The following is a 12583-nucleotide window of genomic DNA, read 5'->3' as shown; positions in this document are numbered from 1 at the left end:
GCTGCGGCTCAAGTGGCAGAGTGCTAGCCTTGAGCAAAAAGAAGCCAGGGACAGTGCTCAGGCCCTGAGTCCAAGGCCCAGGACTGGCAAAAACAAACAAACAAATAAGATTGTCTGGACCAGAACTTTCTGAGAAGGCACTGAAAAGTTTCACACTTTCTGAGTTCTGGTGGTCAAAGGTAGTAGTCATATTTAAGAACTGCTGCTTTAGCCAAGTGGCTCTTTCTTTGCTCTTTAAAAAGTGACCACTCTTCTTTGAGGTGCTCTTAAAAAAATATCCCAAGGCATTTATTGTCACCTGATGATAACACAAGGTCATCAGAACTGGGCACACATCTTAACAAAAGGGCTCATCAAACAATATGAATGGATGTTTTCTTAGATTCCCAGCAAAGAACACTAAAACAAACAAACAAACAAAAAAAACTGTATAAGATTCTTAACAACTTCTCACTTCACTGATGATTTCTAGTTGGAGACACTGTTTTTTTTGTTGTTGTTGTTGTTCTTTTTTTTTGAAGGTTCATAAGGAGGTTTATTAGTGGTGCCATGGTTCCCACGGGAGAGGGAGCTACATGGCGTCTGCACCTTATCCAGGTCTAGTTGGAGACACTTTGTAGTAGAGTAATATTATCTCCTTTTGGCATGATCCAACCCAGTTTTCTTCTTTGCTTGGTTTTAGAATGAATTTTTTCTGCATCATCTAACACAAGGTTCATGTATTCATCAAAACCAATGATGCAGCCCTCTATCTGCATATTCACTTGCTCATAGAGCCACACCTGAATCCAAGATCTATTTTGTAGGTATCTGAAGATGAGCTTGATGAGCTGCACCATCACCTTCTGCACCTTTTGGCCCTGGCCACGGTACACCATGGCAGAATCTTACAAAGGCCTCACGGACCAGAGTGCCACCCAAGAAAGCCTGAGGCGCTTTTATCTCCAGCTGTTAACAGTCTTGCAGCAGAGAAGTGGTGTCATTGTCACACGCAGCAGCAAGCTGCTGTAAAAGTTGCTGATGTGTTAATCATCTGTTTACATTGCTGAATTTCTAACTCGTTTCTCAGTTTCTTGTTCATGGTCTTGTCGTGAGATTACATCTTCATCATTAATACGTTCCATGTGTACCTTTGAAACTTGGTTATCAAGTTTTTCTACATGACTTTTCAAAATTCTCCACTGTTTTCTGATGGTGTTGGTAAGCTGTTCTCTCACAGTTTCACAGGAAAGATCCCATATACTCTCTTGGCTGGGTTCCCAAGCATCTTCTTCAATATCAGAGATAGCAGTTCCTGTGCTATCCTCTGCTCTTTCTCTAGGTTTCTTCTTTTGGGGAGGAAGAAGTGAGATCATTTCCTTTTTCATTTGCTGAAGAACCTTTTTTTAAGATCAGCACTTTCCATTAGGATTTGCTTCTGACGATACTCATCATCATTCAGGAGAATTTTATACATTTCATCTTCATTCTTGGCTTCGGTTTTACCAGTCCTCCAGGAGCCTCTTTTTCTATCAGCTCTCCCCATATAATTTAAAACATCCATGGCTGTGGTTGCAGCTACTCAAAAGGTGGAAGGTAGTAGATCTGATGTGAGCTCTTGCAAAGCACAAGACCCTTTCCAAACAACAAATGAAAAGCAAAAGGACTAGATGGCATGGATCAACTAAAGTAAACACAGGCCCTGACAGTCCAATCCCCAGCAGTGGGGTGGGAGGAACCTATTTTTTTATCTTTCTTGTTCATAACAAGTTGATGCAGGCATTCCTTTAGTTTATTATATTCACGTTCTTGTCTCTTCATGTCATGATACTGAGTAGCTTGACTTGCAATGATATTTTGTAATTTTTGTACTTCGTCTTTCTCATTTTTCAGTAGCTGATGAAAATTCTTGTTTTTGCACTGTAACTGTCTGTCTCTCTCCTGAAGGCCAATTATCTCCCTCCTGGAAGTTTTCAGTTGTTCCTTAAGTTTTGCGTAACAGTTCTGCAGATGGTCCATATCACTTCCCAATTTCAGATTCTGTGTTTCCACATTTTCCTGAGCTAAAAGATTCTTCCACTGAAGTACAAGTAGCTCATTCATACAATTTAGAACAGCAACTATATTTAATTCTCTCTTTGTCTCTTTACTTTTGGGTTCTTCATATAATGAAGGAAAACCAAAAGTAGTCAATTACTAATCAAGATAAATACTTTGCTCAATATTTTCTTCTGTGCAGAAGGCACTGAAAAAACTGTGCACACTTTTTGATAAAGGTATTGAAGAACAGAGCACTTGCTGTGAGTATAAACTTGATGGAGACATCTTTGTTTCTGAGGTATATTGAGAGTTATTTTTGCTTTCTGCAGGCAGACCTGGATCTGGAACAGCCATCCAATCTCCTATAGCAATTTCCAGAGCCAGGATACCTGAGAAACTAGTTCAGCACTGAAACACATAGCACAGCTCCGGTCTCTCTTCTAAGTAGACATCTCCCTCACGGTTCCCCAAAGTGGGAGCGGCAAGTCGCGGTGTCCTATTCCCGCGGGCCCCCACACCGGTGGCAGAGTGGATTGTGCCGGCTGCCCCTCCTCCACAGTGGGCTCCCCAGAGTTTGTTGTTTTTTTAAGTCAACAAATATTTACTGACTCTTTTGTGAGCCAAGAGCTGTCCTAGTTACTTTAGGCATTGCAAATAAAATAAAAAGACTAAAACCTAATTTTGTATTTTTTTTTTTTAAAGAGCAAAATTTGGGGCTGGGAATATGGCCTAGTGGCCCTGGGTTCGATTCCCCAGCACCACATTTACAGAAAACGGCCAGAAGTGGCGCTGTGGCTCAAGCTTTTGAGCAAAAAGCAGACAGGGACAGTGCTCTGGCCCTGAGTCTAAGGCCCAGGACTAGCAATAAATAAATAAATAAAGAGCAAAATTTAACCATTAACTTAAGTTCCCCTTTCATTGGGTGCCTCTCCTATGTGGTAGGTTAATCCTGAATGTATAAATACACACACGTAATGTGTGTGTGTGTGTGTGTGTGTGTGTGTGTGTGTGTGTGTGTGTGTGTGTGTACTGAATGGTACATGGCAGAAATCAGGTTATGAGATAGATCTGTTAGCTAAAATTCTAACAGGTGCTAAAACTGCTTTTGCTGAAAGAGATGACTCCTCCTTTCTTGGAACCTAAAGCTATAGTTTCGGTAAGGAAAGTTACTTGAAATTTAAATATTGACAATGTATGATGTTGAAGTACTTCAGATTCCACTGTTACTCGAGAAACTTAAGTACCCTGCCTACCTACTATTGTCAAGTCCTCAAACTTTGAAGAAACAGTAAAGAAATGAGAATCAGCTAGGCACTATCTATTCAAAAGGCTGAGCTCAGAATTGTGGTTCCAGACCAGCTCAAGGGACTCCATCTCACTAGAAGAAGATACGGTGGCACCTGCCTATCACTCAAGCTATGGTAGAGAGTATAAAATAGGAGGATCATGGTCCTAGGCATGTGCCCAGGCAAAAAGTGAAACCCTGTCTGAAAATAATCAGTGGGGAAGGGCGAGGTAATTGTACAACCTTTTGTTGTACAAAAGATTGTGCAACCTTTTGTGTGATTTTTACATCCTTTCTCTTTTCTTTCTCCTACAGTTGCATTTACAATGTCTACTTAGGAATACTGAAACTTAAATGATATTATGGCAGAAATGGAGAATTAAGTGAAAAACCCTTCTGACAATTTTTAAAGCCTTTTTTACTCAAGTTATAAGATAAAGTTTACTGATATAAGCTGGGTGCCCATGGCTCATGCCTGTAATCCTAGCTACTCAGGAGGCTGTGATCTGAGGATCTCAGTTCAAAGCCAGCCCTGACAGGAAAGTCCATGAGACCTTATCTCCAATTAACCACCAGAAACCAGAATTGGTCCGTGGCTCAAGTGGTAGAGCTCTAGCCTTGAGCAAAAAGAAACCAGGGACAGTGCTCAGGCCCTGAGTTCAAGCCCCAGAACTGGCAAAAAAAAAAAAAAAAAAGAAAGAAAGAAAGAAAGAAAGAAAGAAAAGAAAAAAGCCACCTGAGAGTATGAGACCCTGAGTTCAAGCACCAGTACCAGCACACTCATGCATATGTATTGACATAATACATGTATGTATATACACACTTACATACTCTCCTGCAGGTAGGGGCTTTCTGACCCTGCTCGGTTTATTAGCACATATTAATTGCACGAGAGGGCTTTCTTGTGACATTGCCATGCATGTATATGGTGTATCACAGTCTCTCTCCTCCCCTCTCCCCTCTCCCTTACCTCTACTTAAAGCAATTTCAGCAAGTGTCATTGTTTTATTTACATCCATGCAACCAAATTACTTTGACTATGTTCATTCTCCTTCACTCCTCAGTTTCTGAGCCCCAGCCAGGCCACCATCCAAGTAGATTCCATCTTCATCCCTGCTCAGGTTCCAACATCCACTTCACTTAAAACCTGTTCTTGGGGCTGGGGAATATGGCCTAGTGGCAAGAGTGCTTGCCTCTAATACATGAAAACCTGGGTTCGATTCCCCAGCACCACATATACAGAAAACTGCCAGAAGTGGCGCTGTGGCTCAAGTGGCAGAGTGCTAGCCTTGAGCGGGAAGAAGCCAGGGACAGTGATCAGGCCCTGAATCCAAGGCCCAGGACTGGGCAAAAACAAAACAAAACAAAACAAAAACCTGTTCTTGCAGGGGTTCCTTTCCATCCCAGTCAGGTATAGGGATGACTTAGCTCAACTTCAACTAGTAACTTTATTACTGAATTGGTCCAGAAAGGATGAGAAGAGAAAGAACAGGAAAGGAAAAGAAAGAACCAACATTGGGAATTTAACTGAGTTATTATTGTAGCCCAAATGGAAAGACCTACCCCTGCAGTTCCTGGGTATAACCCACCCACTGTGAACCAGTTGGTAAGATTTACTTCAGTCTCCTGCTGGAGGAGACCTGCATTTCCTCACTTACAGAAAGCAGGGAGATTAGATAGTTAATCACCAAAGCCAGTTAATGCTACATCTTAGATTTCTTTTAATAGCTCATCTCAGCTAGGGCAGTGGGGGTAGAGCCAAATTAAATTACCTCCTGGTGTAATAAAAGGGCTAGAATTGAATGCCAGTAGCTCATGCTTGTAATCCTGGATACTCAGGAGGCTGAAATCTAAAAATCCAGCTCAAGCAGATGAATCTAGGAGACTCTTATCTACAACTGACCAGCAAAACACACCAAAAGTAGAGGTATGATTCAGGTGGTAGAGTACCAGCAAGAATATGAGGCCCTAAGCTCAAGCCCCATACAATAACAACAACAACAACAACAACAATCAATGGTTTGAATTTACTATATCTGAATCTGCATACAACTAGAACATTTTTTAAATGGCATAAAAAAAAATCACGAAGGGGTGACACTGTCCAAAAAGAAATGTACTCATTACCTCACTTATGTGACTGTAACCCTTCTGTACCTCACCTTTATGACAATTTTTTTAAAGAATTTAAGACGAAAAGCCCAGCTCAAAGAGACAAACAGCGCTTATTTTCTCATATATGCAGAAGCTAGATCTAAAACACACTGGGACATAATAAATTATACAGGGCTCTCGGCATTCACACAAAATGAGACCAGAGGAGGATAATTTTTGGAGAGGAACACAAAGACACAATGCCCATGTACTTCTGATCATATAAAATAATATTTATTGAAATGAACTCCAGGAAATTGAAACAATAGGTTTGGTTTTTTTCTTTGTGGCGGTTTTTCATTTTCTTTTCTTTTTGTTTTGCTTGTTCATTTATCTGTCTTTGGAAGGGTAAGGGGAGGCACAGAAATGGAGGGCCAAAAGGTAACAAATGCAGTGGTGGTACTCATTAAACAATATATTGAAATGAACTATACACCTTGTGGGTGGGGACAGGAGGGAAAAACTTGGATAGGGCAAGGGAAGGGGTAACATTTTCCAAAAAGAAATGAATTCATTACCTGACTTATATAACTGTAACCCCTCTGCACATTATCTTTATAATAACAAAAATTTAAAGAAAAGAAAAGGAAAAATGGGTCTTTTTTTTCTTTCTTCATCTCCAAAAATATGGGTAATAAATAATTGTATGTGTGTATATGTGTGCACTAGTACTGAGGCTTGAACTCATGGTCTAGATGCTACCCCTTTTTGCTCAAGACTGGTACGCTACCACCTGAGCCACGGTTCCATTTCCACTTTTTTGGTGGTTCATTGGAGATAAGAGTCTCGTGGACTTTCCTGCTCAGGTTGGCTTCAAACCTCAATCCTCAGATCTCAGCCTCCTGAGTAGCTAGGATTATAGGCATGAGCCAGTTCCTAGCTTAAAATGACTTTTCAAAATCAAGTCTCAGGCTGGGCATGTGGCTTAGTGGTAGAGTGCTTGCCTAGCATGCATGAAGCCCTGGGTTCAATTCCTCAGTACCATATAAACAGAAAAATCCAGAAGTGGCACTGTGGCTCAAAGTGGTAGAGCTCCCTCCTTGAGCACAAAGAGGCTCAGGGATAGAGCCCAGGCCCTGAGTTCAAGTCCCAGGACTGGCAAAAAATAAAAATAAATTAAAAAATAAAATCAACTCTCAATGCAGGTAACAAGAAGATTATATGAGAACATTTACCCTATCTAACAATACTCAAGTCCTAACTTGTAGGCTAAGATTTAAGTGTAACCTGAAACCCAAATAGTCAAGAAAAAAAAAAAAAGACTGTACCTGTTAAAAACCTCTAAGGGTAGAGTTTCATTAAAATGGTATTCGGAAATCTATTTTCTAAATGACTCTAGTTTGATGTGTTTGATTTTACTCCTTGCTTTCTTTTTTCTTATGGAAAGCACTAACCTTTGACACTATAAATTGGTGCAAACTTTTCCACAGTTTGGCATGAGGCACAGAGAGTTATAAAAATATTCATACCTTTTGACCCAGTAATACTGCTCTTGGCAGTAAATTCTAGAATGAAAAAATATTATAAATGCATGAGATTGCAGCCCTAGCTGCTATAGTGATACATGAAAAACAACCTAAACAACAATAGGAAAGCAGATAAGTAAATATGGAAACTTTTGCAGCTACTAAAAATTATAATTGTGGAAAATAAGTATTAACTGTATTAAGTTAGCTTGTGGGATGATGTTATTTGAAGTATGTATATATTTGAAGTATGTATATATTGAAGTATGTATATATGTATACATGTGTTATGATTCAACTATTTTGACTTACAAAATAAGGAAAAAACTTGCTGAAAAATAAAGACCATACGGTTAGTGAAATGGAGGTTTTATTTCCTTTCACATTTACTTTACAGTGGCACTGTTATTGTTAGTGCTATAAATAAAAAAAAAACTAGATGGAGCAGTAGAAAACTTGGTTTTGTTTTAGATGAGTTTAAAGGGAGAAGATTGACTTCTAGGACAAGTTAAATTGGGAGTGTCCTCAAAGTGGTGAAAATGGTCATTATTATCATCATCATTGTAGTTCATGTACCTAAGCATTTATCATTTATTTTCTAGGCATTGAACTAATGCCAATTTTCTTTTGAGACTGGACACTGGGAAATTGAACTCAGGGCCTCACACAAACATGTTACCTTGAGACATATCCTCAGTTTATTGCTTTTGCTTTGTTTTTCAGAAGGAATCTTAATTTGACTTTACCTAGGTTGATCTCAAACTGAAATTCTCCTTCTGCCTCTTGAGTAGGTGAGATTACAGTCATGGGCCATCACACTCAAGTTAAATTGTTTTTCCTTAATCAAGATCTATGTACTGTGTAAAACATTAAAATCATACATCTTGGGGCTGAAGATGTGGCTCCGTGGTAAAGCACTTGCCTTAGCATGCACAAGACCCTGGGTTTGATACCCAGCACTGAAATAAAAAATTGAAATGATGCCAGGTATTTCTCATCCCTATCTTCAAGAGGTAGAGGCAAGAGGGTAACAGGCTTGAGGCCAGCTGGGGCTACATAGTGAGAGCTTATCTCTAAGTAAATGAATGAATAAGTAAATAAACAAACCAACCATGAGTCAGAAATATGTAGATCAGTGGTACAGCACTAATGTTCATAAAGCCATGGGTTCAATTCCCAGAACAACCACATGGCCTAGTGGCAAGAGTGCTTGCCTCATATACATGAAGCCCTAGGTTCGCTTCCTCAGCACCACATATATAACAAAAGGCCAGAAGTGGCGCTGTGGCTCAAGTCGGCAGAGTGCCAGCCTTAAGCAAAAAGAAGCCAGGGACAGTGCTCAGGCCCTGAGTTCAAACCCAGGACTGGAAAAAAAAAATCATAGCAGGGCTCCAATGGCTCATGCCTATAACCCTAGCTACTCAAGAATCTGAGATCTGAGGGTCATGGTTCAAAGCCAGCCTGGACAGAAAAGTCTGCAAGACTCTTATCTCCAATTAACAACTGAAAAGCTGTAAGTAAAGCTGTGGCTCAAGTAGTAAATAAAGCACCAGCCTTGAGTGGAAAAACTTGGACAGCACCCAGGCGCCAAGTTCAAGCCTCAGGACACACACACACACACACACACACACACACACACACACACACAGCCCAAGTCTTAAGATTGGTCAACAAGGTTCCACATTATGAATGCCCTTGGGCTTCTTTTCAGACTCATTAACATTATTCATTACTTTTCTATAAAAATGTCCTACATTCTCCTGCTTCAATATTGTTAGCTTAGGATGCAGCTGGTTTTTTGCCTGCCTGGAATATTCTCATTCATATGCTCACATGGCTCACTCTTTTATTTTCTTCAAGTCTTAATGCACATGTCATCTTCTCAATAAACCTACCTTAACAGTCCTGGGATGTGTCCTCATCCTCCCAATATATCAAATCTCCTATCTTTCTACTAGCAATCATCTGAGTACTACAAAAATTAACTTTGTTGTACATGGCTTATATGCTTCTGTTGAAATAAGCTCTGCAAAAGCCAGAGATTTTTTTTCAGTATGTGATAAAGAAATTTAACTACACTGCTGCCATTTGGCATAGCTAAGAGTATTCCAGAATGCATATTCCAGAGTCATGGCAAATTACCAACTCCAGCTCAGACCCATGGAGGAAAAAGCAAAGCTAGGGCAGATATAATCAGCATGAGCTATAGACACTAATCCTCCTTGCCTAGAATGTGAGCCCCTGGGGCCCCAAGTCATTGCACCCTCATGTAGTACTTTCTGGTGTTATTGAATTCAACAGTCAACCGATTTTTAAAAATGGAAATGGGATTTGATCAAGTAAGGGAACAAGAAGCTATAAATCACTAGAACTTTAGTCTTTAAGACTGCAAACACTGTCTTGACTTAGGCCAAAGTTCTGTCAAGGTATCTGGATATTGGACTTCAAATGCTGTTCAAATACCAGCTATCACTTTCCCTACTTATGCCTGGGCCAGGACCCAATACTGTTTGGGGGACTTGCTGGGAAATCTGTTGAGTCTTCTCTGGAAAAGATTTATTCTCCTGATAAAAAGGAACTCATGAAGATAAACTGCTCTTTCTCTGTTTTTATATACAACTATTCAAAGCTATATGAGAAGCTGGACTGAAGATGAAACCCACATATTTACACATGGTTTTTAAACGATGGAAAGAAGCTAGATGCCAGAGGGTTACTCCTGGTAATCTACTTAGGAGGCTGAGATCTGAGGGTCATGGTTCAAAGCTAGCTTAGAGAAGAAAGTCTATGAAACTTTTATGCCCAATTAACTAGTGAAAAGCTAGAAGTGAAGCTGTGGCGCAAGTGATAGAGCACCAGCCTGAAGGAAAAAAGCTAAGAGATAGTACTCAGGTCCTGAGTTCAAGCCAAGTACTGCAACAAAAATAAAAATAGAAAAAATATATACATATAGGTATGTTACAAAGTATATATGCACGTTAAATTTCATTAATGAGTGTGTGTGTGTGTGTGTGTGTGTGTGTGTGTGTGTGTGCTAGTACTGGGGCTTGAACTCAGGGACTTGTGTTCTTACTTGATTTTCTTCCTCATGGCTGGTGCTTTACCACTTGAGCCACATCTCCACTTCTGGCTCTTTGCTGGCTAATTGGAGATAAGAGTCTCAAGGTTTTGTCTGTCAGGACTGGCTCTGAACTGAGATTTTCCTATCTTAACTTTCTGAGTAGTTAAGAGACCTAGGCTTTCCTACTGTAAATAGATCTTATCCCTCAGATAACATGACAAAACCAAAAATGAGTGCTTCTCATATCAACACGATAGAGGAGGAAAAGTACTAGTCTTAGACAGAGGGACAACTTAAACTGAAATGCCATTACAGTAACTTAAGAAAGGCTCCATCAATAGTCCTTTAGATTTACCCCAAGATGAGCAAGGGGACCAGTATTTGAACTGACCTCTGAATCCCTTGGATCACTGCAACAACTGGCTGACTCTAGAGAGATCTGAGGTCAGATATCTCTTCAGTCAAGGGCAGTTTCTAGAGAGGGACTCAACTGAAGCTGTCACCTGCCAACACTCTTAGCAGCTGAGGAAATGAGTGCCTGTCCTAAAGGAGGGAAATCTGAGCATTACATAAGTTAGGGGTTTGTTTTTCCACTCCTAACAGTCCCCAAAGTAGAAAGTAGAATGAAGTTGCCAGGGGTTGGGGTGGGGGAGAATGGGCAGTTGTTGTTAAATAGTATAGAATTTCAAGTGTCCGTTTTATAAGATGAAAAGAGTTCAGGAGACAGTTGGTGGTGATGGTTTCACAACAATCCAAATGTACTTACTACCAACTGACCTATTGTTCAAAGTGATCAAAATGGAGCTGGAGCGTAGTTCAGTGGCACAGAATGTTCTTAGCATGGGTTAGGTCCTCAGCACTCTGTCTCCCTTTCTCCTACACACAAATGGCTAAGATGGTAAATTAATGTTCGATAGAAAGAGCATGGGTTCCTTCTACCTTAGGGCTCTGATAGCTTCTAGGTCAGTTCTTTTCTGGGCATATTGCGGAATTCCAGATTCTGACATAGTCAGAGTCTGCCTCCTGGAAGGAGGCTGATTCTCCTTTCCTCTCAGGTTGCTTGGTAATGCTGGTACTCCCAAACCATGAACTATAGCGAGAGTACTCCTTTTGCTGAATGACCCAAATGTGTCACTCTCAAGTCTGATTTCCTGCTCCAGAAAGAAGCAGGAAAGAAAAGTAATCAACAAATACCTTCCTTTCAAGCAAGGGACCTCTATCCCATTCTATTGGTGAGAGTTTAGTAGTGTAGCCTCATTAAATACATTACTGCTGGAGAAGGAGAAATAGACTTCAATAGACTTTATTAGATTTTATTCTAGGTCTCAGGTTCTTTGTTAAATTAGGGCCATAATAGCTCTGTGTGAATGTGTGTGTGTGTGTGTGTGTTCCAGTTCCAGTACTAGAGCTTGGATTCAGGAGCTTTGCCCCTTACTCTGCTTTTTTACTCACAGCTGGTGCTCCCTCTCTTTTTTTTTTTTTTTTTGGCCAGTCCTGGGTCTTGAACTCAGGGGCTGAGCACTGTCCCTGGCTTCTTTTTGCTCAAGGCTAGCACTCTGCCACTTGAGCCACAGCGCCACTTCTGGCCATTTTCTGTATATGTGGTGCTGGGGAATCGAACCCAGGGCCTCATGTATACCAGGCAAGCACTCTTGCCACTAGGCCATATCCCCAGCCCCTCCATCTCTTGAACCATAACTCCAGTTATAGTTTTTTGCTGATTACTCGGAGATTAGTCTCATTAGTCTAACTTAGGTTGGCTTCGAACTTTTATTCTCACATCTCAGCCTCCTAAATAGCTAGGATTCATAGGTATGAGCCACCAGCATCCAGATTCCTTTATCTTTTGACAGTGTCTTGCCTAGGGTCAGAGTGACCTCATAATCCTACTGTGTCCCCATCCTGAGTGCTGAGATTATAGGTACACACCATCATGCTTGGCCTCTTTACTAGATATCAAATCCAGGGACTTATACAAGCCAGGCAAACACTTTAGTACTGAGCTCTATTCCTAACCTCATACCTCTAATATTCCAGGACTTTGTAACTCCAAACATAGTAGTATAAATCTAGACTCTATGTTTATTTGTGGTTGATTTCTTGTCACATGACAGAAAAAATATTTTGAGATTAGTGTTTATTTACTTGTTTCTTTGGTGCTGTGGACTAAACCCAAAGCATGCTAAGAACACATTCTGCCACTGAACACCCTGAGGTGGGTGTGGGTGGGTGTTATATTCAGAATTTCAGAGGAACTGATACAAAATTGAAGGGAGGAGAGAGCTGCAATGCTTTTAGGAGGGTGGAGAAGAGAACTTAGGGACTGTATGCTGACTGTAACCAGCAGGCCTCAGAAGGCTGCCTGAGAAAAGGATCTGAGGCAGGAGGGGTAGCGGGTGCCCCTGGATGAACTCAAGGGGAGAACAGCACCGTTTAATGGGGACTTTCATTCAATTTGACTGTGTGGTGTATGATGTAACCTTTCAATCCATCTACTGTGCAAAATCTCCCTGTAGTGTTTTGTAGAATGGATTTATTTTGAAGAAATAAAGAAAAACTCTGAGTCCTACCCTAAGGGTAGCATGAGACATCAACAAA

The 12583-nt window shown here is 40.6% G+C and overlaps 1 protein-coding gene and 1 pseudogene across 1 annotated transcript; both read right to left on the bottom strand.

Annotated features, from left to right (window-relative positions):
- Positions 1-599: 599 nt before the first annotated feature.
- LOC125361682 (small nuclear ribonucleoprotein E-like) lies at positions 600-878 on the bottom strand. Its single transcript, XM_048360263.1, has one exon. The coding sequence runs from the start codon at positions 876-878 to the stop codon at positions 600-602; it is 279 nt and encodes a 92-aa protein (XP_048216220.1).
- Positions 879-1037: 159 nt separating this feature from the next.
- On the bottom strand, positions 1038-2411 carry LOC125362468 (annotated as a pseudogene).
- Between the last annotated feature and the right edge of the window lie 10172 nt (positions 2412-12583).

The sequence above is a fragment of the Perognathus longimembris genome, chromosome 13 (genome assembly GCF_023159225.1).
Source record: "Perognathus longimembris pacificus isolate PPM17 chromosome 13, ASM2315922v1, whole genome shotgun sequence".
NCBI classification, from domain to species: domain Eukaryota; kingdom Metazoa; phylum Chordata; class Mammalia; order Rodentia; family Heteromyidae; genus Perognathus; species Perognathus longimembris.
Note: the sequence above shows the minus strand (reverse complement) of the source record. Positions and strands in the feature narration are given on the sequence as shown.